The sequence below is a fragment of the Pectinophora gossypiella genome, chromosome 6 (genome assembly GCF_024362695.1).
Source record: "Pectinophora gossypiella chromosome 6, ilPecGoss1.1, whole genome shotgun sequence".
In the NCBI taxonomy this organism is placed as follows: Eukaryota; Metazoa; Arthropoda; class Insecta; order Lepidoptera; family Gelechiidae; genus Pectinophora; species Pectinophora gossypiella.
In genome coordinates, this window is record NC_065409.1 from 3,003,762 (window position 1) to 3,027,315 (window position 23,554).

The following is a 23,554-nucleotide window of genomic DNA, read 5'->3' on the forward strand; positions in this document are numbered from 1 at the left end:
GTGTAGAGTATCAATATAATTTACTTATCTACTATTACAGATGGGTTCAATAAACGATTCCGTTCCCAAATACATCTTTGTTTCAATTATAATCCTTGTCCCTGAATTTCTGATAATTTAAGACCCAATGGTGCAGATTCCTATAGACACCATCTACTTTTATTTTAAGTTATACCTGTCATTTTCTTATCCGCCGAAAAGGAAAGGGACAGATAATCGACAGGCATAAAATTTATGGAACACACGTCAATTTTAGAGACGAATTTTAAATACCATCCCAAATGTATATATTGGCCAATAACCGACTACTATTGACGAATAGTAATGACAGCGACATACTTAATATAAAAATAATTGTTGCTTGATATTTGGATTAGATTATGTAGGATTATGTATAGAATCACTTATGTTGCTACCTATATTGCTTCTCTTTATTTTGATCACAATAACAATGGGTAGAAAATGCCTAAGTATGTGGAATAACAAGGGTCATGATTTGTATCCAAAAACAAAGATAAAAGTTGCATATATCTATAATCCATGAAATTAGAAGGTTAAACCAAGGCAAGTCTGGACTGCTCCATCTATATTTTTTTAAGGAATATAACCTGGAAAGTCCTTCATTTAAAAAAAGAAGCAGAAGTAGGTACACTCGCTGGCCTTATTTATATTCGTGGGTTAGACGAAAATTCTCCACGATTTTTTTGTCAAACTACCGTCACTTGCAGTATGACGGCCAGTTCATTGCCGGCCGCGTACGAGGACAAACGTCTTGACTTTCTTTTGCGCATCGTTCGTCTTTTGGCGTGAGTGATCGTTACGTACCGTCGACGGTCATCTTATGTAGTGCTGTGCTAATATTGTGAACTCTGTGACTGTTTGACTTTGTGACTGTCTTTAAAACTGTAGAGCTGTTAAGTTTGTGGAGCTGATCAGCTGTCCAGGAGCATTGTGGGGCATAAAGGTAGGTGGAGCGTTTCTTATTCCTCGATTTAAGCTGGATTATAATACAATATCTTACCAATCTTTCTGTACGTTGACCATTTTACACCAATATTGAAGGAGTTTTACCAGCGAATTATACCTCTAAAAGTATGGTGTCGATTAGAGCAACCCCCTACTTAATTTGTCAGGACTAAAACTAGCTCTATCTCTTTCTAGTACGCATTGTTAGTGAAGGACGGCACTAAGTAAGGATGTGTCAAACTAAAATTAGGTTGAGTTTGTGTCCGCCCGAAGAGCAACGCTGAGCAAAAACGCTAGTGTGAAAGACTGCTAAGAAATAAATTTTTACTTTTTTTCTGGCACACCCCGGAAAATGCATACAAAAATATCATTCTTACTGCGTGTCGCGTAACGCGCATGCGCGCGCGGGACAGGCACTGCGAGCGCTCCCCTTACTCCTTAGCTTACGGCCTATAACTAAAGTAAAACCCAGAGGGGGTGAAGTCGGCCCCCGATACGAATTAGCGCGGGGCGGAGTGTTACCGTTCCATACGTAATGTTATTCTTTATTCTAAAATAAAAAAGAAAAACTAAAGTCTAAACACTCACATGTAACTTAGTAAGTAACTACGAAGCGTTAAATTCCTAACATTAATGTTTAGTTTAGTCTTCTGAACATTCAAAAATTCTTTACACAATCATAATCAAAAATAAGGTGAAATCATGAAAATGTAGTTATAATTAAGAAAAACATCTTCGTCAACAGCAGCCGCTTTAAACCGAAATAAATGGTTTCGGTTTTAAACGGTTTTTTTTTCGTTTTAAACGGATTGGTTTAAATGGTTTTAAACCGGCCTCACATCTATAGCCGAGACTCCTGACACGGACTTTCTTAGCCTACAAGGCGGCTCGGGTCAACTAGATTTTATGCAACGTGTACCTACTAAACTGTAAAATGAAATTTTATTTTATTTATTTATTCTATTATTCTGGTCTGGAGTGTGACGTATCTGAAGTACCTAAGTCCGTAGGTACCCTGACTAATGAGGTCATTGACTATCAACAGCTGTAGATATTTCCGTTACTACGGGCAACTACAATAAATATCCTGTTGGGAGGTATTCACTGGATGCTATTCACAAATCTGTTATCTCGAATAGAATAGGGGCCACGCCAGATTTGCCTTCATGGTTAATGTACACCGTATAATGTGATACGGGTACTGTTGGCAACCAGACAGACTGTACACAGTCATAATACCAGCGTGGTTCACGCCGCGACTTGTGCTGTGTAAGGCCCTTCTATTTCAGGACGTCCACCACCACCTTATGATCATTCCAATGAACATCCTCTGTCCTATTTTGTAATTGTTTTGTGAAGATTTTAAGTGATTTTATTGTCTTGTTTTTGTGTGTATTTTATTCGTTCATTTGGATGTTCATTAAATATTCATTCTTTTAGATTCCTTCTCTTCTTGTAACGCCGCCGCCATTTACCTAACTGATTCGCACGCCAATAAAATTCTCTTCTTACCCTTTACCTCGACAAAATAAATCATGTAGTGTAACTGAACATTTAGGCTTGACAACCAACAACAATAAAACCCCCGTATTATGACGCGCGACACGATAATTGAGAATTATTAACAGAATTAAGTAGTATATTTGTCGCGTAACGGGTAGAATTGGCTCATCTGCCTCCAAGACGAGCAAAGCCAAGCGCAAGGGCAGGGCGCTGCTTACCTTTTCTCGAAAAGTTTCGTCGATTTCCTCACCACCTCAAATGTTTTCTCACCAACACTCTGTTAACCTAAACCGATAGAACCATTTGAATGTAAATTGACACAAGGTAGGTAGCATACTTACTTACATCAAAATTCTGAACAAGACACTCACCAGCAACAAACTTAAAAGCGCCTGCGCAAGTAAATAAATAACTGCACGACATCCGTTGACTATTTCTATGTTATATCCGGGATGATAAACAGTTTATTTTTTGGCTCAGAACCGTATCTTGTCATTTCTATCAGCCATAACTTTTAGTGCTCTGCACAAAACATCCATAAAATAAATGTTTTTAACCTCTCCTTCCATTATAATGACCGCGTATGCTTATCTATGTAAACTCTAGTTGTGTCTTTTAAATATACACATAGGTACTTACACAGATAATACTAATGAGTTCAAATCACATGTTACAATGGAAAATTGGTTCTAGACTGGATGGAAATACCTAGTAATTATTCGTCGCGCACGATTCTACAATGAGCTATTCAAAATACGTAGACCTCTGCACGGCAACCCCGCCGCGCGCGGCGTAAATTATATCGAGGGTTTCGACTAATAGACGCAAGGAATGCTATCTACGTGGATAAACGTTGTGCGCCTATTGGTCAAAAGCCCTCGACATATTGCGTCGGATGCGGCGCGATTAACGTGCCGCGAGGGCTTACTCCAAGTAAGAGTAGTAAGTTCATCATCACTAATTTAAGAGCCACGCTCTTGTCGGTGTAGCATTTTCCAAAGTAGTAAGTTAGTAATCAGTTATATGCCTACGCGTGGCGCGACTGTGGTGTGTGGTGGCGCCACCATTGTGTCCTAGGTAGCCATAATAGGATTATCTGTAAGTACATCAGACACTTTTTAGGTACCTATCGCCTATAGCTAGCAAATACCTACCTACTATGACTGACCTTTACAGGAACATTAATTTCTAATCGATTCCAGCTTTCATAAAGCGAGTTTAATTACAAAAATGATTGTAGTGCACGCTGCCATTAACGGTAGATATAATTCACGCTTTTAATGCCTATTAGGGTGGGCAGAACCGATCATATCAGAAGATTGGTTTTCAGCCACACTTGATATTGTAGATGGATATTATATCATGAGCTGGGGGGGGCTTTGGTTGCTCAATAATAACCCTGACACCAGGGTCACAGCCAAGGTTGATGGGGTCGGTCATATCTAACACAGCATCCTTATATCACCGAAGAGGTAGGCCAGCTATATTTAAGTCCCATGTAATAGGGGGGAGCCCAATGCCATTAACAGGGCACAAATCCTGGAAACCAAGTGATTTCAATTATCTATGATGAATTGAATTTAAAAATGAATTTAAACTCAAGTCAAATTCAGTGGTTTAGGGCACGGAATAGAAGAAAAAGGTTGGAAGAGCCAAGTGAGCGCAAAACGCGCGCCATACAAGTATGAGCAAATAATACCAACGGAGCTCCGCGATAGTAGGTATATTAAAAGGTCGTCTTATGCATTATAAGCCGTTGGTCCCGGCTATTAGCCGTAAAAACACCTCCACCAACCCCCATTGGAGCAGCGTGGTGGAGTATGCTCCATACCCCCTCCGGCTGATTGAGGGGAGGCCTGTGCCCAGCAGTGGGACGTATATAGGCTGTTTATGTTTATGTATGTTATGCATTATAACCTGCAGAAAAGTGAAACATCGACTATCATGCAATGAGATCCCTCCTTATCAAAGGAAAGCTAAAAACCTTAGTGTGATTGGCAATTGTCAAAAAGTACTGATAAAATTGCAGCCTATCACATAAAATGTACATTGTACATTGCTAGTAAAGTGGATATGGAATTTGAGAAGCAGTAGAGCTGTCGTAGTTATCTGTTTGCAGGAGTAATTAGTGGTAAAAGAGAGTGGGGTTGAACCATTTTTTTACTTGGGTGGACAAATAGGGAGCGCTGAAGTCTCTCATCCGGTACAACGTTTAAGACAACAGGCCTGAGGGTGCCCAGTTGGGCGCGAACGTCGGAAAAATCATATTAGTGGGTCGATAGCGATAAGCGCTGATTGAGGGAAATCGTCGACCACGCCGGCGGGGTCGGTACCGGGGTCCTGAAGTGTTTGGTGTCGCGAGCTGATTGGCTGCCTCTATGGCTAGGGTAATCGGGCCGTCGGGCGGGATCGTATATTAAGTCCTTCAGGGGGTTGAACCGGCGACAGCGGTTCACGTACATGCGCGTTAGGGCCTTATCATTCTTTCTTCTATTCCGTGGTTTAAAGCCCGAGTCGGGAACTTATATGCCGCGGATTATATAACATCATCATCAGCCCATTACCGTCCCCACTGCTGGGGCACGGGCCTTCCCTATGGATGTATAGGGAGATCGGGCCTTAAACCATCACGCGGGCCCAGTGCGGATTGGTGGTTATTAACGACTGCTAATGCAGCCGGGACCAACGGCTTAACGTGCCTTCCGAAGCACGCAGGAGCTCGAGATGAAAACTTTTTTGTGGTCACCCATCCCATGACCGGCCTTTGCGAAAGTTGCTTAACTTCAACAATCGCAGACCGAGCGCGTTTACTGCTGCGCCACCGAGCTCCTCTTAGGCCCGTATTAATAAACCAATCTCAAGTTCCGAGTGTCAACTCAAGATTGATCTCAAGTATCTGTTCTTATTAATAAATTGGACTTGACTCACTAATGTCACACTCGCTCTCAGCTGAGAGTTGTCAAAAACGTTCATATTAATAAACCAAACTCGGCACTCAAGACGAAGCTCAAGTGCGTATTTTGAGCTGTCAAAGTCAAGTGCGGCTCGAGCACGACTTGAGTAGCAGTTTCAACGCAAAAAACAGTGTGTCGAGCATGTCGATAAACGAAGTTATTGCTGATATCCAATATTACGACGATATATTTTGGCCTACGCGGAATCGTTTGCCTAAGCGGTATATCAGAGATACGAGTAATCCATTCGAAGACCGTGATTTTAAGAAAAAATACAGGTTTCAACAAGAATCTGTGTTCTTTATTGTGTCTCTCATACAAAACTATCTACAAAAACCAGATAATAGAGGCCTACCGATTGCTCCCGAAATAGCTGTCCTGCTAACTTTAAGATTTTACGCCACTTCCTCATTTCAGGTCAGTAATTTGTAATCATGTCAATGTTATAATAATATGTGAAATAAATATACCTAATCCGTATACTACAAGTATTTGTTATTTCAGACTGTATGCGGCGATTTATTATTAATATCGCAATCAACCGCGTCAAATATAATAACCAAAGTATCAAAACTCCTGGCCAAACTCATCCGGCAATATGTCAAGTTTCCGCAAGGAGCTGAAGCTATGGCAAACAGGGAACTATTCCAAGAAATGGGGAGACATGGGCGCTGGCCTGGTCTACCAGGAATAGATGGCGCTATCGATTGCACCCATATAAAGATAGTGTCCACTCCAAAATGCCAACATCATGAGGTGTATCGTAATAGAAAATCTTACTTTTCTATTAATGTTCAGGTATGTAAGTACTTGTGGAACGTTTATTATGCATTCTAACTTGATGACTAAAAAAACATTAATTTACAGGCAGTAGTTGGCCCAAGAATGGAATTTTTGGACATTGTAGCTAGATGGGCTGGCAGCATGCATGATTCAAGGATTTTCCAAATGTCTTCAGTGTACACAAAATACAGGCAAAACTTATTGAATGGCAGACTAGTGGGTGACAATGGCTATCCCTCATTAACATTTATGTTAACCCCTGTAAGACCAGCTCCTGAAGATGCGCCAACAGTACGCTACAATAGAGCACAAATTAAAACTCGTAATATTGTAGAAAGAACATTTGGGATCTGGAAAAGACGATTCCCATGTCTACAAAGAGGCATGGGAAACAAGCTGACTACAGTGAGCAATATAATAGTGGCTTGTGCAGTGCTCCACAACCTCTCTATTCACTTGAACGATGATATAGAAGAGACCGAGTCTACACCTACACTAGAGGAAGGAAATGCAGACCCCATTAATGAATTACAGAATACAGAATCTGGTTTCGTTCTCAGGAATTCTATTATTGCAAATTATTTTACATAATTTTTTAGAGAAAATATTATAATATTAGTAATTATTATAATAGTAGACTTATAAATAAAAGATATTTATTGAGAAATGTATACTTTAATTCTTATTTACATACTTAACATAAATAGCCTATATACGTCCCACTGCTGGGCACAGGCCTCCTCCCAACAACTTCAAATCAAATCAATTTATTTGCGAGAACACAGAATACAAAAAAGGTGGCAAAATAATTCAAATAACAATGCTGTGATGTGTTCGGCCTGCATGCAGGCGTACAAATATACATAAAATAATAAGAAAAAATGATACATTGAAAAGAAAATTATTGAAAAATACTTATTATTAAAAAAATCAACAACTTCAGCTTCTTATTTACAACTAGGAATTTTTGAATTTTTTCGATCTCAAATGTCACCTGATTTCTGTTTTTTTAAAATAAATTCAGCCAACTCTGCTTTGGCTCGAGCTTCCCTAATTTGCTCCGCCAGCAGTGCTTTCTGCATCTCATGTAGCTCATTACTCCGTCTTCGTCTGTCTTCAAACTCCATACGCAGAACGTCTATTGATCCACGAATGGTAGCAGAAGATCTGTTTGGAGCCTGGAGCGGTTGTGATACTTGTGGTGGAGTCGGTGTCTGGAGTGATTGTGATGGAGTCTGTGTATGGAGTGATTCTGGTAGTGTTGGTGTCTGGAGTGATTGTGATGGAGTCGGTGTATGGAGTGATTCTGGTAGTGTTGGTGTCTGGAGTGATTGTGATGGAGTCGGTATATGGAGTGATTCTGGTAGTGTTGGTGTCTGGAGTGATTGTGATGGAGTCGGTGTCTGGGGTGGATGCGGTGGAGTCGGTGGTCGGATTTTGGTTGTCTGGGTCTGGGTCTTGTCTGGGTCGGAGTCCGTTAAATCAAGCTGTGTTGAATACTCTGCAAAGAATAAAGTTTGTATTTATTTAAATATTAATTATATCACTACTATTTCAAAAGAATAGAATCAACATTACAGTATATAATATAAATATTGCAAACTGTACCTAATTCTAGGGTGTCACTGTCGATTACATCATCCAGACCAACAATTAATGCCGATGTAATTTGGCTGATATCGGGGTCGATGTCAGCGTCCTCTGTGGCAGGACCTCCTCCTGTGGCGAACCGATGTTGCCTTTGGAAGAAAGAAAATACATGTATTTTTCTATTAAATTAAAAGATAGAAAAAAGGGACAAGTTTATTTATTATTATACCTTTCTTTGGTCAAGGCATCCCTTTGACGCTGCTTGAGGTTTTGCCACAGCTTGCGGAGTTGCTGATGCTTGACCTAAAAGTATTAATAATAAATTATCATATGTTGAAAATTCCTTGTATATTTAAAATTGATAAAGCATACTACTGTTAGATGATTTTCACAGCTTTCAATTGCAATCATTTACTAGATCATATAGCTGTGTTCATGACCAAAATAAATTGGGAACTTACGTGTTGCGTAGTAAGCGGGCTTGCATTGAATTCCCGGGTTACGGAGTTCCACGACTCATTTTTTATACGAAGTGTGGCCCCGTCCGTCTGCTTATTTTCTATTATATGGCTATGTTTTTTTAATATTGATAATAATAATTGTTTTTCGGCAGAGGAAAAAGTAAATTTCTGGCGCTTATCCATTTTACAAAATTCAAATATTCAAACAAATCGGTCTGGCCTGTCAAATAATGACAGTTGCGTTTAGCTTCCGTAGGTAACTTACATCTGCGTTTTGTTGGTTAAAAATAATAACAAAAAAGTCATCTATTCACGCGCAACTCATTGAAATGGACTTGAAAGTTTGGTAACTAAGCCAAGAAATTAAAAAAAAAACATGAGTTCGTCTCCAACTGCTACTTGAGATCAATCTCAGCTGAGTTGAGCTTAAGTCATGTTTATTAATTAGTGACAGACTTAAGACGTTGCTCACGTCTCAAGTCAATCTCAGCTGAGACGCACTTAAGATGACGTTTGAGATCGATCTATTAATACGGGCCCTAAAGTGGTTGGTAGGTATGATTAACCTTAGAATAGCAGGTTCTCTACCCATCGCCCACAACAACATCTCATCAAAAATACGAAACGAAACGCTTCCAGTATTCAACAAAATACGAGATAAACTCAATATTAAATTTGAATTTGGAACATTATAATAATACCTTTTAAAACGCACTCTTAATACCCACTGTAAAATAACATTTATTTTTAATTTATTTTTTATTTTCGTATTTAATTTTTTTTTAATCCTTATAAAACAATCTTCAGAGATGTTTCAATCTTTTTATAAATGTAGCTAGATTACCTATGTTTTTTTTTTCTTGTACCCCTGTTGTACAAGATGGACAGGGACCTTACATACCAAACATGTTACACCTCTATACGCTCAGGTTCTATACCATTAGATCGTACTCTACTTACCCTCTTTTGGGCCCTACGCTTCTCTTTCTTTCCAATTCTCTATTACCAGCTAGATTATGTTAGAGAGGACATAAAATACTATTTTCCAATACTTACTGTGTTTTTTCCATGTTCACGGTATGTGATATTGGGGCGGTACCCTCCAGGCCAGACCTTTGCTGGTCTGTAAGTAGGACTTTCCAATCGGCGTTCCCCAAAAACACGATAGATGGCGTTGTTCAGTTTTAACGTGACAATTACCTATTTACTTATTGCTCGGGTAACTAATTATTCCAAAATACAATATGGTGGTCGTATATAATGTGTCTGTGAGTATATAATGGTTAAATCATATGTAAAAAAAATTGTTGCTTGATATTTGATCACATTTTGTACAGAATGTAGGTATAGAATGAAGTTGCTACCCATATTGCTTCTCTTTATTTTTATCAGAATAATAATGGATGGAAGTTGTAATTGTACCTTGTTGTAATAAAAAGGGTCATCATTTATACCCAAAAACAAAGATAAAAGATGCATATGTCTGTTATCCATGAAATTAGAAGTTTAAACGAAGAAAGAGTTACGATAGAAGGCAAAACAACGCCATCTATCGTGTTTTTGGGGAACGGCTGTTGGAAAGTTTGAATTCCCGTTTCCAGGATTTCTGCCCGGTTAATGGCAATGGTCTCCCCACATGGGACTTATAGCTGGCGAGAAGTGAACGTACTACTTATACACCTCTGCCTACTCCTTTGGGGATACGGGCGTGATGTTGTATTATAACTTTTATAAAACCTAATTACTAGAAAATATACTTAGCATCATTAGTCTCGCAGATAAGGAAAACTGAATTGTTTTTATGCAATGACATAGAGGCATGAAACGAGTTGCCTTTGTCTTTAATTATACAGCGAAACAAATATCCAAGGCTAAATAGTCTGAATTTAAATAAATGAACTGGTATTGTACATGTAAAATTCAACTTTATTGCGAAAATACCAAAACACTAAAGCTACACCATAATTGTATTGTCAAATATTTTCATGTTCTAATTCATCACGTAACACTCTTAGTACATGTTGGGTACGCGTCGGTATCTCCATGGGACCTGAAAATTAAATGGACTTAGTAGCATTAAATAAACCTACCTACATATTTGAAGATGAAGATCGTGTCGAAAACGCTAGAAACGTCACCAAAACAGGGTTGCCAACTGTACGAGATTTCTCAAAATCTGAGGTCTCTTACGAGGTACCGTCACGAGCATTAATATGTATACACTTTGGTACCATGTCACATAAACTTTTTTGACAAATTGAACTGTAAGTCTCACTAAATGTCAAATATTTTAGTGCGACAGAGTCCTAAAGTGGGTACATTATATTGCTCATGACTGTACTAGGGCACGATCAACCTCGTACAATTATGTACGAGTTTGAAAGAGTTTTATAATGCGTTTTTCTATCGCAGGCAACATTTTATAACACAACGGTTTTTGTTTCAGTACGAGAAAACAAGTTGTCGGGTTGGCAACCCTGCCAAAACTATAGTACCATCATGTCGCTATAACTTATTTGTCAAATAGAACCCAACGTCTCATATTGGGCTAGTCAGTACATCCATCGCAAGATGAACTGAGTACTCACTCGTCAGTGAGACTTCTATTAGAACAACGTGATAGGCGGTGAGCTGTATCGCTGTTTGTAACCATCGACGTTTCGCTAAATGTCAAATATTTTAAAGCGACAGGATTCTTTACCTAATGTGTAGGGTCTTGATTCTAGTTCCTATGTGTTTACTGTCACTCGCATGTACGTAGGAGTAATATTTCAATACCTGCAACCTATAGAAGTATGCAGTGTATGTATACCTAACCTACACACCGCCGCATTTAGGGTCTGTAGGCTACACCCGTGGCAGAGGCCTCATTTTAAAGAAAGAATGAAGAACGAAAGCCATGGCTACAATGTTGTTACCAATCGAATTTCAGCAGATATTGGTTGAAAATTAAATTCTCACTTTTCGGTTCAAGTTTTGAGTCCATTTGTGAAGGCGATCACTTATATGCATACGTATAGATTTAAATTAAATTTAAAAAATATCTTTATTCAGTAGGTAACATAGTTAACAGTGTTAACTTAACACTTCGAATCATCAATTTTGACATAACGAACGCCTCATCCGCCTAAAACTACTGCAGCCTCTCGCAACTTATACAGCCAAGGAAAAGAAGCTGCCAAAAAAACCTCGGCACGGCATATTATTTGTCACATAAACAAAAATCATTAAAACTGTACGTTAATCTTTTACTAAAAGTACAAAATTTCCTTGCAAAGTAATTTAAAAACATTGGACGTGGGTAATTTATTTTTTACGAAATGGCAACGCAGGGTAGTATGACGTCAGCTGGGCTAACCTTGAAATGCTAGCTGTCAGTTTTGAGCGTACCTGGTTTTCTTATACTATGCCCGATGGGAAGTCGGGCCACGTGTTTAGAGGTATATTATAGTTACTACGTGACTGTTTTTTTTTTTTTAATTAAGATGGGTTTGCTCTTGACTTCATTCTTCCACAAGAAGAAGAGATCGACGTTGGAACGAGCTTACCCAGAAAATGCCTATTCACCCTATATTATGCCTATTGTTTACGTACCAACATAATTGGGTAGTTTCCTAGGTCAAAGATTAATTATGAAATTCTGATTACTACATAAAGACAGGTCTAAAGGTAACAAAAAACATTTCCATTTTGCTATTTAACTTATTTATGAATTTTAATAAATAAAAATGTAATAAGTGTGTAATTTTATCACGTTTTTCTGTGACGTCACAGGGTCTCCTTTCATACAAGTTCCACAGTAATTTCGTGTTTTGACGTATCAGTAACACGTATTAGTAAAAAGTAACTTATTTGAAATATCTTTTCGTGTTTCTGTCAAGTTAATCAAACTATACTTAATAGACTATTTTATGTCTGTTTAAGTTAATATATTAAATCCTTCAGTATATTTCTCTGTATAATAGACACGATCCATCTACATTTCTAGTTATCAAAAACACGCAACGTTAGTAGCGACAGTTGTTAAGTATTCATATCAAGCATCAAACATCACACAACACACTACCCTCCTCCTTTCAAAGTAATAAAACACACAAATATACAGATAAAACATTTATTTAAAATTAAAAAATAAATAAATTTTGTCATGATCGTCACCTAGACCTTAAAAAAATCACAGACAATATTTTAATAATTTTATCGTTCCTCAAAATGTTAATCTAGCCGCACTACATATTTATATAGAGCTTAATTTATTTCTTTTTTTAGTATAAGTAATTCTCGTTGAAATCTCACAGGTCGTAAACAATGTTATTTTAAAATAGTTATAAAACGTCAGTAACCATTAAGTTTCAATCCAAAAACCATCAAACTGTATTTATTGCGTTTCACGATAACAACTTATGACCTATTGATACGGGAAAATTGAATGTGGAAGTCGACTTGATTTAATTTACTGCTGTTCGCATTTGAACTTGTGGACATTATGGCAAAAATGATTTTTATATTCCCCCATTTTTAAAAAGTGTAAAATGTATTGTAAATCTAAGACTACTGCTGCCAATGCCCAGAGTGGCTGCAATATGTCTTCTGACGAAGAGTCGTCATGTACCCATGTACGGTCACGAGCAATAATATGTATACGTATACACTTCGGTACCATGTCACACTAACTTTTTTGACAAATTAAACTGTAAGTCTTACTAAATGTCAAATATGTTAGTGCGACAGAGGCCTAAAGTGGGTACATTATATTGCTCATGACTGTATGTGTGTATAACTACTTCTAATAGAATGCGAAAGTACCTAAAATAATGTATTATCAAGATGGTTAATTTATCATAATTTTCCTTCAACTGCAAACAGCAACAAACACCTACTAACTAACTAGCTTGCTAATTAATAACAACATAGCGTCATAAAATAATATACTAGTATCCAATCTAACTATTATTGTACTTTTAGCCAGAAAATTATAAATAACAGATTGAGAGGAAGCTAAATTTGCATAATAAAGAATATTTAATAACATGATTGAATTTCATCATCATCTCTAGCATTATCCCGTCTGACCTTTCAACCCGCGAAGGGAAAACCATCTCAATACAGGTTAGGTCACATACCTCCGAAAATGCATTTCTCGAAAATGTGGGTTTCCTCGCGATGTTTTCCTTCACCGCTGAGCACGTGATAATCATTTATGATCCAAACATGAACTCGAAAACAAATTCGACAATCATTGGTTTAGGCCTGTGTTGGATTCGAACCTGTGACCACAAAATGAGAGGCAAGCTTTCTACCAACTGGGCTACCACGGCATGATTGAATGTATTGCACAATAATAAAAATCGTAATAAATAATACTTGGATGCTTTTGGAATTATTTCCTTAAAGTGAGAAAATCTGGAATAAATACGAACTAATATATAGTAATACTTGATATTAAATATTATATTAATCTGTAGTGTACATTGGTTTTGTGACCTAAATTCTTGAGCACACATTATAATTATGCCAATAAATAAAATATATTAAGCCTTAACATTAAATTTTACAAATAAATACACTAAAGACAATTTAAGAAAACCCTAGATAAATTAAGATTTATTATTAGTCCTTAATTTAAACCTTATGCAAATCATTAAAAGTAACTGGACCGAAAATTACAAGCAAACCTTTACACGAATAGGTATTATGGACGTTTGGCTGTTATGTTGTAATTAGTGTGTGATATAAGTTTTTATCTGATCAGGGCGGTTAAAAAGGCCACATCGCAGCAATTCTATTCTGCTATTTGACATTTGTTTAACCCCCCAGAGCCTTGGTCATCAAATAACTAATCGCTGGAATTGAAATTGCATACCATCAATGTTAAAGTTAATCGGGAAACATGATTACAGTGACATTTCTCTCGTCTCTTTCGTATTTAGCTATATACCGTTAGTGCGAAAGTAACATAATATCTCTCCTCCCTTTCGCGCTAGGCGATGTACTATATTCTCCATCCGGCTGTCATGATAATCATGCTACGTTAGGGTAGAGGATAAGGGTAACAGTATGGCTAAAACATAAGATAGGATTTATGAAATAGCTGGCTGGGCACATGGTATAAGAAAACCAGGTATGCTCAATCCTATGACAAGCCGCCATTGCTAGCTCTTTGATGACGTAAGTGTTACCACTGTGTTACCATTAAATAGGTATCTCCAACATTCCAAGTACGTATATTTTATTATTGAAAATTAATCGACTTACTGACTAATGTTACTTGATGATGACAAAAATTACTATTACTTGTCACATATATAAAAATCATTAAAATTGTAAGTAAATCGTTTACTAAAAGTTCAAAATTTCCTTGCAAAGTAAATATAAAAACATTGGTCGTGGGAATTATTTTTTTTACGAAATAGCAACGCAGGGTGGAATGACGTCAGCTAGGCTAACATTGAAATGTTAGCTGTGACTTTTGAACATACCTGGTTTTCTTATACCATGGCTGGGCATAAGAGAAATACTTAAAGAATTAATTTCGTAGTACCAACATAGGCAAGTAAGATACGCACAATATTTAAAACCGTTTAACTTCTAGTACCACCAAGACTTGCCAAATTGCCAATAAACCAAAAATACATTTGGATGATTTTGCTTTGGACTACCGCCAGTACGGAACGTTTTAATAACCTTGCGACGAGCACTAATGGACATAATTGCATCGATGTATAAATTGGGAAAGAGTATATATTTAAAACATAACAAAATATACAATAAAAATTCAAGAACTATTGCACTTCGTTCATGATCGGGAGTTGACTAGAAAGTTGAGTCGTGAGTCGGGTCAAATGTCGTTACAGAAGACACGATACGCAGTGAAGTGCCGGTTCTGGGCACTTTCCCGGCAGTAAAAAAGGCGCAAAATATATGTAAAAAAAATCATTACCTAACCTTTAGGCAGATAAGATCACAGTACAAAAATGAACAATTTGAAAAAGAAAAGCCTAGAGTTTTTACAAGAGAAACATTCCTATTTTGGGAACGTTCGCGGAAACGGTACATCTCACTTTAAAATACTGCTTGACGTTTTAAATATTTATAAGAATTGTGACCGAAACGCCGGCGACATATAAGGCAAGTGAAAGAACATAGAACAAAATCATCCACATATTCACAATATACAAAAATACTAGAAAACAAGTTTATATAAAACATATATACATCTTGTATAAGAGGATTACCAAAGTATTCAGTTCGCTCAGGAGTTAACTTAGAATTAATAATCCAATACCAGCCATACCACGTTCGAAAATATATATCCATTTCATGTACTATATCAGAACTTGTCATTTGCAAGATAAGAGGGATATATACCTTCGCACGTGAGTTGTAAGCGAGCTGTTCAAAAACAAAACCCCTGGACAATATTGACTTAGAAATAGTAATTTCTTAAGCATTTACGACCTGCATAGTGTATGAAAAACTGTAATATTAATTCTGACCACAGATACAGTTCGTAAAGAACACAATGACCAATCAAGGCAATCAAAAAACGTAAAATTAATGAATTTACACAACAAATACACAATTTTAAGTCTAAAACTTAAATTCAATAACGATATCTAACAATTGCTTCTAAAATCAAAATGTTAAGTGTAATTTTATTATTATTGTACATAATTACCCTCTCCGGTTGATTGAGAGAAGGCCTGTGCCCAGCAGTGGGACGTATATAGGCTATTTTATGTTTATTATGTTTATGTACATAATTATAACACGATATTAGTGCTAAACATCTATAATGCAATTATGGTTTTAGTTTGCGCGCGAATAAGCTAAGAGTAAGAATGCCGTCAAATTGAAGTTCAAATTAATTCTCGTAGGTAGTAAAATTTTATCAACGTTAGTAACACTAACAATAAAAAATATCGGGCAATTTTCTCAATTTCTATTTACTAATTGTTTTTTTTTAATATAGTAATTGCTTTTCAAATTCAGCATGAAAATAAAATTCCGCGCAAACTAACAGGTACCAGCCATTGTACAATAAACCTTAAAATTCGCTAGCCTTATTCTACTGAGTTTATTACAGGGCACGATCTCATTTGACACAGTCTTCTTAAATACAGCGTACTAAATAACGGTTTAGGTAATATTGAAAATACTCCATCATACACAAAGGCCTGTAGGATCATCGGAAATCAATGAACTCATGCGCCGTACATGAATAACGCAGTCGCTGTCGCTATCGGCCCTGAAGTAGTATAATACAAATTAGTTCGTGATAGTTTATGCTAGATCGGTACCTGTAACAATAGTGTTGTAGAGAAACTACAAGGAAGAGCAAAACATTGATCAGTTTAACAACAATATTGAGATCGTCATGGTCCCCACACTACCGGCATCCGTCGCTGCTTCGCCTAAGCAAACATTTACACAACTGTATCTTTCTATTGTCATCAAAATCTGGAATAAACTGCCTGTTTTGGCTAACAACACTAATTTCTGTATTCAATGCAATAGTTTACAAGTTGGTTAAAGAATCTGATCAGTTAGGTTCCAGAAGAGTGGAGGTCCTGGAAATTAATACTCTGCTGGTAAAAGTTCAAAAAGCAGTTCCTAGACGGTAGCTTATTTTGTTTGAGGTTTACGCGGTTATTATCATAATTAACGTCCCGTAATCATGGCAGTTGCAACAGTGTTGAAATATCGGGAGTGTCATATCCCTGATAAACGCGGTAAGAACCCGGTATTATGTGTTTTAATTACGCTAGCTTATTTTCTTGAAAAAAGTAAGGTTTAAAAAAAATAAAAAACATTTATAAAAGAACTTGAGATATCTGAGATATCGGTACACTCTCGGACAGGTCATCGATACCACGAGACAACACGCATATAAAAATAAGTGCGCAATGAACACAAATGTCAAATAGCAATATTGCTTTTGGACGAATTCATATAAATCTTTCTAATAAAAAAAAAAACAATGTTTAGCTCATCCTTGCACAAAACACATTAAGCTCAACAGTTCACTGGATTTCATTAAGTCTTGTGATGGTTTCAACGAATTCCTTCAACAAATTGTAAAGAAATCTCAATCAAAATTGTCGTTAACCGAAAAATCCACACTAAATACATTTTGCGTACAGATATGGAGCTGTATCAGTCAGTGTTGCCATGTTAGATTGGTAAATAAGGAAAAGCGGAATAAAAAGTATGAATTGTAACGGACACGCAGTCGCAGTGTTGCCATGTGTTTAGATTGGTAAATAAGGAAAAGTGGGCATAATGAATTGCAACGGCCCACTTGGAGCGTATAATTTTATTTCAGACCTTCTACGGCATTGTTGCCAAGACTATCGATAGTTGACCTTGAAAATCATTTACGTTATCTATAGCCATCGATACTATTGGTGTTTCTAAACTATCGATATAATATTGATGGGCAACACTATGCTACAGTCTGCTATAAACTAGGCAGACTAAAACGTGCAAACAACACTTTGTCTCTACGTCCCAAATCTATCTAGATAATCTCTTAATGAGCATTTTAATATAATTATTCCGTAGAGAGTTTTCTGAATAAATTGAACACCTAATAACCCGGTTCGGAGAAGGCGAAACTTACATGGTAGTGTCACAAACTTACATGGTGGTTCCAATCCCGATTCGAGCTCTAAACCACTGAGATCGACTTTATGAATTTATGTTTGGGTCAAAGATAATTGACATCACGTGGTTTCCAGGATTTGTGCCCAATTAAGCCCCCCCCCCCCCCCTACCTCACCCCCTATTACGTGTGACTTAAACATTTAAATAAGTAGAGACTGCTGTGTTAATTTTATTACTAATTTGTAGATGCTATGTACACTGTAATTGTCGTATATAAGTCTTAATTTTAGTAATTGTATTACTTGTGAATGTTTTGTATATATGATGTAGTTGTACTCAATAAATAAATAAATAAATATCTGGCGAGGAGTGGGTGTATTATACACCTCTGCCTACCCCTTCGGGAATGCAGGCGCGATGCTATGTTATGAATTAGGAAATGACAGGAAATATTTTGTTGTTGATTACAATTTAATCAATACTACAACGTAAAAGTCTGTTTCCGATAATGTAATTCGAATTATCGTTTTGGGTCTGAGTTTTAGTCGAATGCTCGTGATGGACATAAATCATTTCAACCGTTAAAAGGCAACCAATCAACATACTGATTACAACAAATACGAATATTGTATTGTATAATCTTATAACATAAGTTACTTGTATTATGTAGTATTATAGTGTGGATTATTCGCTTAACGGCGCGTGCACGCAGTTTCACCATGTTATCAGCAAGACTGATATGTGAATCACAAGGAATTTCAGTTCACGCCAATTATTTAACTATTTTACTGCAGTTAACTCCATATTCTCGGCTTGGTGCCCCCTGATGAACAGTGTTCCTTTTTCGTCCTGGCCTGAAGGTTGCTTTGGGCGCCCCCGAAAAAGTTATCCCTCGAATTTGACTCTGTTTGTGAGCTGTATAGAAATATTGAGTTCATTACTACCTTTTGTCTTCTGAAAATGATTGGGAGTGACAGGGCCATGCGAAGCGATTCGAGTGTTTTCTTAATTTTGGAATATATTCAGTTGAAAATACAACTGAAATATGTCTGCAAGTAAATCGAAAACGTAAAAAAAAATACTAACTGATATTGCTGCAATAAACAGCGCACAGAGAGTTACTTGCAAACGATTGCGAAAAGTTTTTCCTTTTTGCACGACTTATTGTAGATTTGCCGCAAATGGCTATAACTACTTGGCCGGACAAATGGGGAGCGCTGAGGGCTCTCACCCCGTCAACTGCGAAAAGCGACAGTGATAAAAAATATGGGATTGACATGTTAATTCCATATACTTTTACCCCTGTCACTGTCATTTTGCGTAATCGTTTGGAACTCAGAACGGTATGTCGGACAACCTTTTATCGATATCACTTATTCAAACAAAATTATATAATCGACGAAAGTATTCGTCAAATCAAATTTTCGGCAAACTATACCCTCGGCGAATAGTAAATAGGCCCATGGTACTAACGGTCAATAATTATTTTGGCAAACCGTGCAGTCGGCAAACAATGCTGACGGTCAACCATGAATGATATCGACGAATAGAACTTTCGGAAATCTATTATATCGATAAAAGGTTTTCCGACATACCGTTCTGAGTTCAATCGTTTGCCACTTAGCTAAGGCCCCTGGTTTTAAGAAATAATAGCATAAATTTTGACTCCAGAGAGTAGATTTAAGTAGAAACAGGTTTTGCAGTCAAATGGTATTGCGTCACTCGAAACTTACGTGATTCAAACCGCAGGTGCAGACTACATATCTACTGCGGTCATGCTAAGTGCAAACGTGATCTAAGCAATGTGCCCAACAATACAAACCAAATTACCGGACTGCGGCATTTCATGTTTGACGATTAATGTTGAAATACCCGTCACTCCCACCATTCAAAGGACACAATATATCTACAAAAGATAATATACCCAATGTTCTTAACTATAGAAATCTTACTAATACGTAAGACCTTTCGTCCCATTGAAACAATATATTTACACAGTGATGTGCAGGGCAGTGATGGATGAATTCTTAAGTGTAATACGTCTAACCATACCATTGTTTGATATCAAAACAAGAAGTCCATGCTGTGCGTGTGACAAACAATGAATGTAGATCTACTTATGACCTAAAGCCCTCCATTCTTCTCTGACACCGGTACTACGTGATACTATTCCACGTTCTTATCTTTAATGAACTTTACGTCATAATCATAATAAAACTTATCTATTGCGTTAATAAAACAGGCACTTCGCTATCTCTGGGAAACTCCAAATAAAAACATTATTTATGCACTTAGTATTTCCGATGATGCTTTATCTGCGTCCGATATCAGTTCATGAATTAAATTTCAAATGATCAATAACCAGTTTCATCGATTATGTAAATATAATTTTGTTGTACCCACGCTATTGGTTAGAAGGTCCACGTCGGTGTTTGACTTCACGCATGGCTGAGATAAGTGTCTGGTGTCTGACTCACGACCACGCTTCCTACGTGACTTTTATACTGTACACAGATGTAAACAATTTGAAAAATAACGCAACTTTACCTTCCTTCCGATTTGACTTTATGAAATGCTCTATTTGTCGAACTATTGACACTAGAGTGAAAAACGACGCCCACAACATTTCAATAACAGTATGCAAAGTAGTGACGTAACATGACGTAAAATAACTCTCGATTTAGACAGAGTTTTAAGGGTGACGTGTCTAGATAGAAAGAAGAATGTTACGCAATAAAAAGCAAAAACGAAAATTATTTCAAGCAACACCTGTGCATTGTGCTAGTGTTAAAAGATGACAACAAAACACTTTCACTTAAAAAAAACTTTCTCTATTTCTGTAGATAGGTATATGAAAAGACATAGGTAATGCCATAATTCATATTATTAAAATATACATGTACTGGAATGCATTCACTAGAATGTGTCCATTCTATGTGCTGGTCACATTATTTCAGTAACATTCCAGCTTATAGTCAGGCATAAGAATGAGCATGTTACAATTAGCCATGGCAAAACATTATATTTTAAATATTCAATACTTTGCCAATTCTTTTGTTTCTGTCAGTCATCTTTTATTTTTACTAATACATCACCACAAACAATGAAGGAGTTGTAGAACTTACAGAGAATTCAAATAGGGTTCCATATATTATGGGAGGTATTAATAAACTAATCTCAGCTGAGACTGCCCTCAAGATCATGCTCAAGTCCCTGTTTTTATATAAAAACTCTCAGATTGACATGATCTTGAGGGCAGACTGTTTAACACCACCGTTAATTAAGAATTTAATTATCTTTTGGAGTCTTCTCACCTATTTGAACCTCAATGTAATAACATACAACCTTGAACAACCACACATGTGTTCTGATTAAAAGAATTAACTGATTAGTATAGGCTTAGCTAAAGCTACATTAATGTGTGCAGAATCCAGTCAAGCAAAAACTATCCAATAAAACCAAAAAGCCCCAAAACCGAAAAAGCAATGGAAAATGGTTCTCACCTGAGCATAATTCTGAAGTTTTCCAGCTCCCTAATGCTATTTGATAGCCGGGCAAAGGCATTGAATAACGCAACTATCTCAGTTCTCTGCAGTCGTTGTGCTTTGTGTCTCAGAGGCAACCTCCCCTGTTCTGGGTCCCCGGGACTGTCCCACCGACCAGAAAACAATATCTTCAAAGCTGTACCCAGCCCTTGCGTCTGCAGCTTGCCCCAAAGCTTGCATTTATCGCAGCCAACACAGTCCATAATTCGGGATATATTCCAAAAGTGCTCACGGAACTCATTCTTTAAAGTAACAGAGTGTATACCTCCATTGAACATTGATGATTCATTAAAATGATCTGGGAAGGTGTATATGACACTCAGCATATTTTGGACTGCTTGTCGAGTCTCCTCATCCTCAGTAGGGTTCCCAGTGTAATACTCCTCCTTTTCCAAGTAAGGTCCAGCTTTCATCAATGCTCTCATTTCCAATAAGTATACAAAGTACAGGTTTTTTAGCCAATTAGGACTTTCACCCATTGTTTGTGAAGGATCAAATCTTCGCTGAAACTCCTCTAGGTTCGGGCCCCACACCCCGTCAGGAGGGGCAGCAAATCCTACTGATTTCTCAGACAGTAAGTATTTGGAACACAAATGAATATTAATACTTGTATGCAAGCCAGAGACAGCCCTGTAGAACACCCTTTTTTCAAGACACATGTTACTCAAATCTGAACTTAAGACATAAGGAAAAGACTCATATGGATTCAGTTTAGGACGGAAGCAGTTCTCCTGATAAATGCTCCTCCAGATCCTATGGGCTGATGGACCCTTGTAGCCAGTGTAACGTTCAGGGTTTAGAGACAGGTCTACATACTCAGCATCAGCATCTCTGTCATCACATTCACAGAAGTTTTCCAGTGCATCATCATGAGCTTTCCATTTGGCAATCTCATACTGGCTAGCTGCACTGATGGTCATATTCAAATATCCCAACTGGGGATCATGGTCAGGGTCTTTACTGCATCCAGATTGACCCTCTTTAGTATACTTTTCAACAGGAGACTCATCAATATGGTCATTTTCATACCCATTGGCGATGCCTGGCACACTCTCCTTGGAGCATGTCTTAATATGACAGTACTTCATCGCACATCTGCTATCATCAGCCCAAAAGGGACATTCCTTCTTCAAATTGACCTTGTAGAAACGGAAATAATCTTTGCTTACAAGACTCTGGATTCGGGGGAATATTTTGACATTGTTGAAGTAGTCGATAGTGTCAACATTACACGAGCAGTCGCCCAGGGCTCCGTGGAGCGCCTCAAAACACACATTGCTGTCGCAAGGCTTTGTTTCGTATAATTCCGTGTCGTAACCAACCGCTTGAACTATCGCTAAGGCGAAAATTATAAACACAACACAGTAATTTTTGTATGCCATCTCGAATACGACCTTAGCCATGGCATTAGCTTTACGAAATGAAATCCGGAGTCCGCGGAATGATATCACAACACATTTAGTATACTGACTATGATTCACATTAAGTGAAAGTAAAATTTACATCGGGGTCTAGAGAAAAAGGCCGACGTGCGTTTACGACCGTCCACACATTTCGCTCTATTGATAAAAAATTGCTGTCTGAAAGCAAAATGTCAACAAATGTCAAAAATCGAGTCAGCAACTAACGTCAAAACAAGCAATTTATTTTACACATTCGGTACACTTGCGTTAGCAAAGAATGAGATAGCATACGTTTCATAAAATAAGTGGTTCCTTGTCCATTTACTTTTAAGCTTATAAATCGTGACATAAAAACCGTACCTTTAGTGTTGCTATTTTAAAATATAATTAGTGTTGCTACTGGCTCTAGGTAGGAACATGGTAGGAATCTTATGGGAATTCATTGCGAATGGATTATAATTTTTATGTACGATTACTTTTCTTTCACGTAAAAATCTTGTAAAGACACGTAATCCTATTCAAATAAAATGCAATGCTGTTTAATTAGTAACTAGAAAACCAGGCCAAATTATAACGGGCTGTACACAATGAAAATATAGGATTTTCTTTCACACTATACTAGATGCTCGGAGCCATAGAGCAACACGGACTTCTGCGGACCCTCGGAAGGAACGAGACTCGAGCCATCGATGAGATTTAGTAATTCGACATTCAATATTAACTTACTGACTCCCACCTAGTGG

At 37.3% G+C, this 23,554-nt stretch overlaps 3 protein-coding genes across 4 annotated transcripts; 1 reads left to right on the plus strand and 2 right to left on the minus strand.

Annotated features, from left to right (window-relative positions):
* Positions 1-5,304: 5,304 nt before the first annotated feature.
* LOC126367350 (putative nuclease HARBI1) lies at positions 5,305-7,107 on the plus strand. The gene is made up of 3 exons (XM_050010841.1): positions 5,305-5,840; positions 5,928-6,221; positions 6,291-7,107. Exons 1-3 carry the CDS (start codon positions 5,565-5,567, stop codon positions 6,795-6,797), a joined length of 1,077 nt encoding a protein of 358 aa, XP_049866798.1. The 5' UTR covers positions 5,305-5,564; the 3' UTR covers positions 6,798-7,107.
* On the minus strand, positions 6,862-8,793 carry LOC126367358 (myb-related transcription factor, partner of profilin-like). The gene is made up of 4 exons (XM_050010853.1): positions 8,258-8,793; positions 8,026-8,099; positions 7,815-7,945; positions 6,862-7,707 (listed from the first exon to the last, which is right to left on the minus strand). Exons 1-4 carry the CDS (start codon positions 8,438-8,440, stop codon positions 7,190-7,192), a joined length of 906 nt encoding a protein of 301 aa, XP_049866810.1. The 5' UTR covers positions 8,441-8,793; the 3' UTR covers positions 6,862-7,189.
* Positions 8,794-10,162: 1,369 nt separating this feature from the next.
* Positions 10,163-22,994, minus strand: LOC126367331 (ero1-like protein). Of its 2 annotated transcripts, none has more exons than XM_050010812.1 (2): positions 21,367-22,994; positions 10,163-10,307 (listed from the first exon to the last, which is right to left on the minus strand). In XM_050010812.1, exons 1-2 carry the CDS (start codon positions 22,809-22,811, stop codon positions 10,256-10,258), a joined length of 1,497 nt encoding a protein of 498 aa, XP_049866769.1. In that variant the 5' UTR covers positions 22,812-22,994; the 3' UTR covers positions 10,163-10,255. The 2 variants fall into 2 exon arrangements, with proteins under 2 accessions (XP_049866769.1, XP_049866768.1); XM_050010811.1 differs by lacking the exon at positions 10,163-10,307 and adding an exon at positions 12,356-18,778.
* Positions 22,995-23,554: the final 560 nt, after the last annotated feature.